This window comes from Perognathus longimembris, chromosome 8 (assembly GCF_023159225.1).
Source record: "Perognathus longimembris pacificus isolate PPM17 chromosome 8, ASM2315922v1, whole genome shotgun sequence".
Taxonomy (NCBI): Eukaryota; Metazoa; Chordata; class Mammalia; order Rodentia; family Heteromyidae; genus Perognathus; species Perognathus longimembris.
This window is the reverse complement of record NC_063168.1, coordinates 55,994,986-55,998,144: the sequence shown is the minus strand read 5'-3', so window position 1 is coordinate 55,998,144 and position 3,159 is coordinate 55,994,986. Positions and strand designations below refer to the sequence as shown.

Sequence of the window (3,159 nt, the reverse complement as noted above, 5' to 3'; positions counted from 1 at the left end):
GTGAGTATGGAAAAGAAGAGAAATAACACTGAAAATCTCCCACAGCACTTTAGAAAGGGGACCCTGACTGTGTTAAAGAAGTGGTGGGAGAACCCAGTGCCGGCGTCAGCGGAGTCGCAGGCAGATCCTCTGCCAAACAACAGCTTTGCGATTAGGCACCAAGTGGACCACCATCGTGTGGAAGTGAAAAGCCACACCTCTTCTGGAACCAGTGCCGAGATCCTTGCACCGAGGAGAGTGAGGATCATAAAGCCCAAGCAACAGAAAGTAGAAAGATGGAAAATTGGCTAGGAGATTCCAAGCATGAAGTAGAGAGATCTGAAATGAGTGAAAACACCGACACTCCGGGCAAAATAGAGAAATACAATGTTCCACTCAACAGGCTTAAGATGATGTTTGAGAAAGGTGAAGCAACTCAGTCCAAGATTCCTTGGGCCCAAAGCCGAAAGGCAGGTGGAAGGAAGATCTCTGAAAGCTATTCACTGGATGACTTGGAAATAGGCCCAGGTCACTTGTCATCCTCTGCCTTCTACTCAGAGAAAAATGAGATTAAGCAAAATCTGGAACTCCCACGCCTCTCAGAAACCTCCATAAAGGATCGGATGGCCAAGTATCAAGCTGCTGTGTGCAAACAAAGTTCAACCAACTATACAAATGAGTTAAAAGCCAGTGCTGGTGAAATAAAAACTCATAAACTGGAGCAAAAGGAGAATGTGCCCCCAGGTCCTGAGGTCTGCATTTCCCATCAGGAGGGAGAAAAGGTTTCTGCAACTGAGACTAGCCTGGCAATCCATTCCACCCCAGCTGAAGATGACTCCTGTAACTCTCAGATTAAGAGTGAGGCCCAGCAGCCTGTGTCCCCAATACCTCTGAGTCTAGTTGCCAGAGCCTCCAGCTTTACTGAAAGTTCTCCTCCCAAAGCATTGAAGAAGTTTCAGGCACCTGCACGAGAGACCTGTGTGGAATGTCAGAAGACAGTCTACCCCATGGAGCGTCTCTTGGCCAACCAGCAGGTGTTTCATATCAGCTGCTTCCGTTGCTCCTATTGCAACAACAAGCTTAGTCTAGGAACATATGCATCTTTGCATGGGAGAATCTATTGTAAGCCTCACTTCAATCAACTCTTTAAATCTAAAGGCAACTATGATGAAGGCTTTGGGCACAGACCACACAAGGATCTGTGGGCAAGCAAAAGTGAAAATGGAGAGACTTTAGAGAGACCAGCCCAGCTTCCGAATGCAGGGGAAACTCTTCAGAGCCCAGGGGTAGAAGATGCCCCCATTGCTAAGGTAGGGGTGCTGGTTGCAAGTATGGAAGCCAAGGCCTCCTCTCAGAGGGAGAAGGAAGACAAGCCAGCTGAAACCAAGAAGTTAAAGATTGCCTGGCCACCCCCAACTGAACTTAGCAATTCTGGAAGTATCTTGGAGGAAGGAATCAAAGTATTCAAGCCTAAATGGCCTCCTGAGGATGAAATTAGCAAGCCAGAGGTTCCTGAGGATGTAGATCTAGATCTCAAGAAGCTAAGACGATCTTCTTCACTGAAGGAAAGAAGCCGTCCATTCACTGTAGCAGCTTCATTTCGAACCTCTTCAGCCAAGAGCCCTAAAACATTGTCCCTACCCAGTAGGAAAGGTTGGAGCATGTCAGAGCCTAGTGAGGAGTCCACAGGAGGGATAGTAACAGAGAGGAAACAAGTGGAAAATACTAGGGTCTCTGAGGAAAATGGAAGGGTGGGGAAAGCAACCTGGCAAGACACAGAATTTACAGGAGAGGAAACAGGAAGAAGTAAGGAAATTCATAGTTTTGAGGTGGGGAGTGAGAATTTCATAGAAAATGGTGCAAACCTAGATGTAGATGAAGATGATTGTCACCTCTTCACACAGCAGTCTCCACTAGAGCCCAAGTCTCCAAATTGGTCCAGTGTTGTAGACAACACTTCCACTAAAGAATTCACTATGAAGAACCAGAAATCCCAGGATATAGGATTCTGGGATGGAGAAGTGGTCAAATAGCTATCTGTAGAGGAACAGATAAAGAGAAACCGGTACTATGATGAAGATGAGGATGAAGAAGGATAACTTACAATGGTGCTGAGCCTTAAATTCATGTTAGTGTTAGTGAGCAACCTGTCCTTTATCAAAGTGATGGACAAAATGAATTATCTTAGCATAAACTGTCATTTATGTGGAAACCACCATGGAACAAATTCCTGCTATTAAAAAAGCCAACAATACAACAACTTAAGTGAACCAATTCTAAATGGTAGATACTACTTAAGACCCTCCATGTAATGAAGATGTGCATAAGTGCTTATTAGCAGGGAAATATTCCAACTGATACAGTCCAGATTCCACTGTATTCCCTAAAGGTAATATTAAAGTGGAGAGAGAATTCATAGTACATTTTTACACTACAAATACTGTTGTGGAATTAGAGAACAAACAGAAGGGATATAGAAGGCTGAATGAATGCACTTTACTATAAAGGGCATAATTTGTATACTTTAAAATGAATACCACTTTTCTTCTAGTATTCACTATTACGAGATCAAATATTTAGTCTTTTAAATTTTTTGAGTTAATTTTCTTACTCTGATATATATGGTGAATTTATTACCTTGCGTACTGCTTTCTACATCTTGAATTTTTGAGGTATAATGTATTACCTTTTGAGACAATTAAAAGCCAACCTAAATGCTTTGGTGCTTGAAGAGATTCATTGTTACCCAATTAGCTATGCTATCAGCCATGGAATGTTTATGCTTCTCACAGTTTACAGAACAGCTGAAAAAAAATTTAGGCCTTTTAGATCACTGATCACCATGCTTCATGTTAGAGCCAACTGAGTTCAAAGGCTGGGTGCTGGCAGCTAACGCCTGTAATCCTAACTACTCAGGAGGCTGAGATCTGAGGATCATGGTTCAAAGCCATCCTGGGCAGGAAACGTCCGTGAGATGCTTACCCCCAAAAAACTACTCAGAAAAGGCCAGAAATGGCACTGTGGCTCAAGTGGTAGAGCACTACCCTTGAGCATAAAGATGCCCAGGAACTGGGCATCAAGCTCCAGGACTGACCAAAAACAAAAACAAAAAAAAAATTGAGTTCGAAGGAGGAGTAACAACTGCCTTAAACTATTTGAGCTCAGATCTCCAAATAATGT

General features: G+C 43.2%; 1 protein-coding gene across 1 annotated transcript; it reads left to right on the top strand.

Moving 5' to 3' along the window:
• The first annotated feature begins 214 nt into the window (after window positions 1-214).
• On the top strand, window positions 215-2,932 carry LOC125356568 (LIM domain and actin-binding protein 1-like). The gene has a single exon (XM_048353140.1). The coding sequence runs from the start codon at window positions 276-278 to the stop codon at window positions 2,010-2,012; it is 1,737 nt and encodes a 578-aa protein (XP_048209097.1). The 5' UTR covers window positions 215-275; the 3' UTR covers window positions 2,013-2,932.
• Window positions 2,933-3,159: the final 227 nt, after the last annotated feature.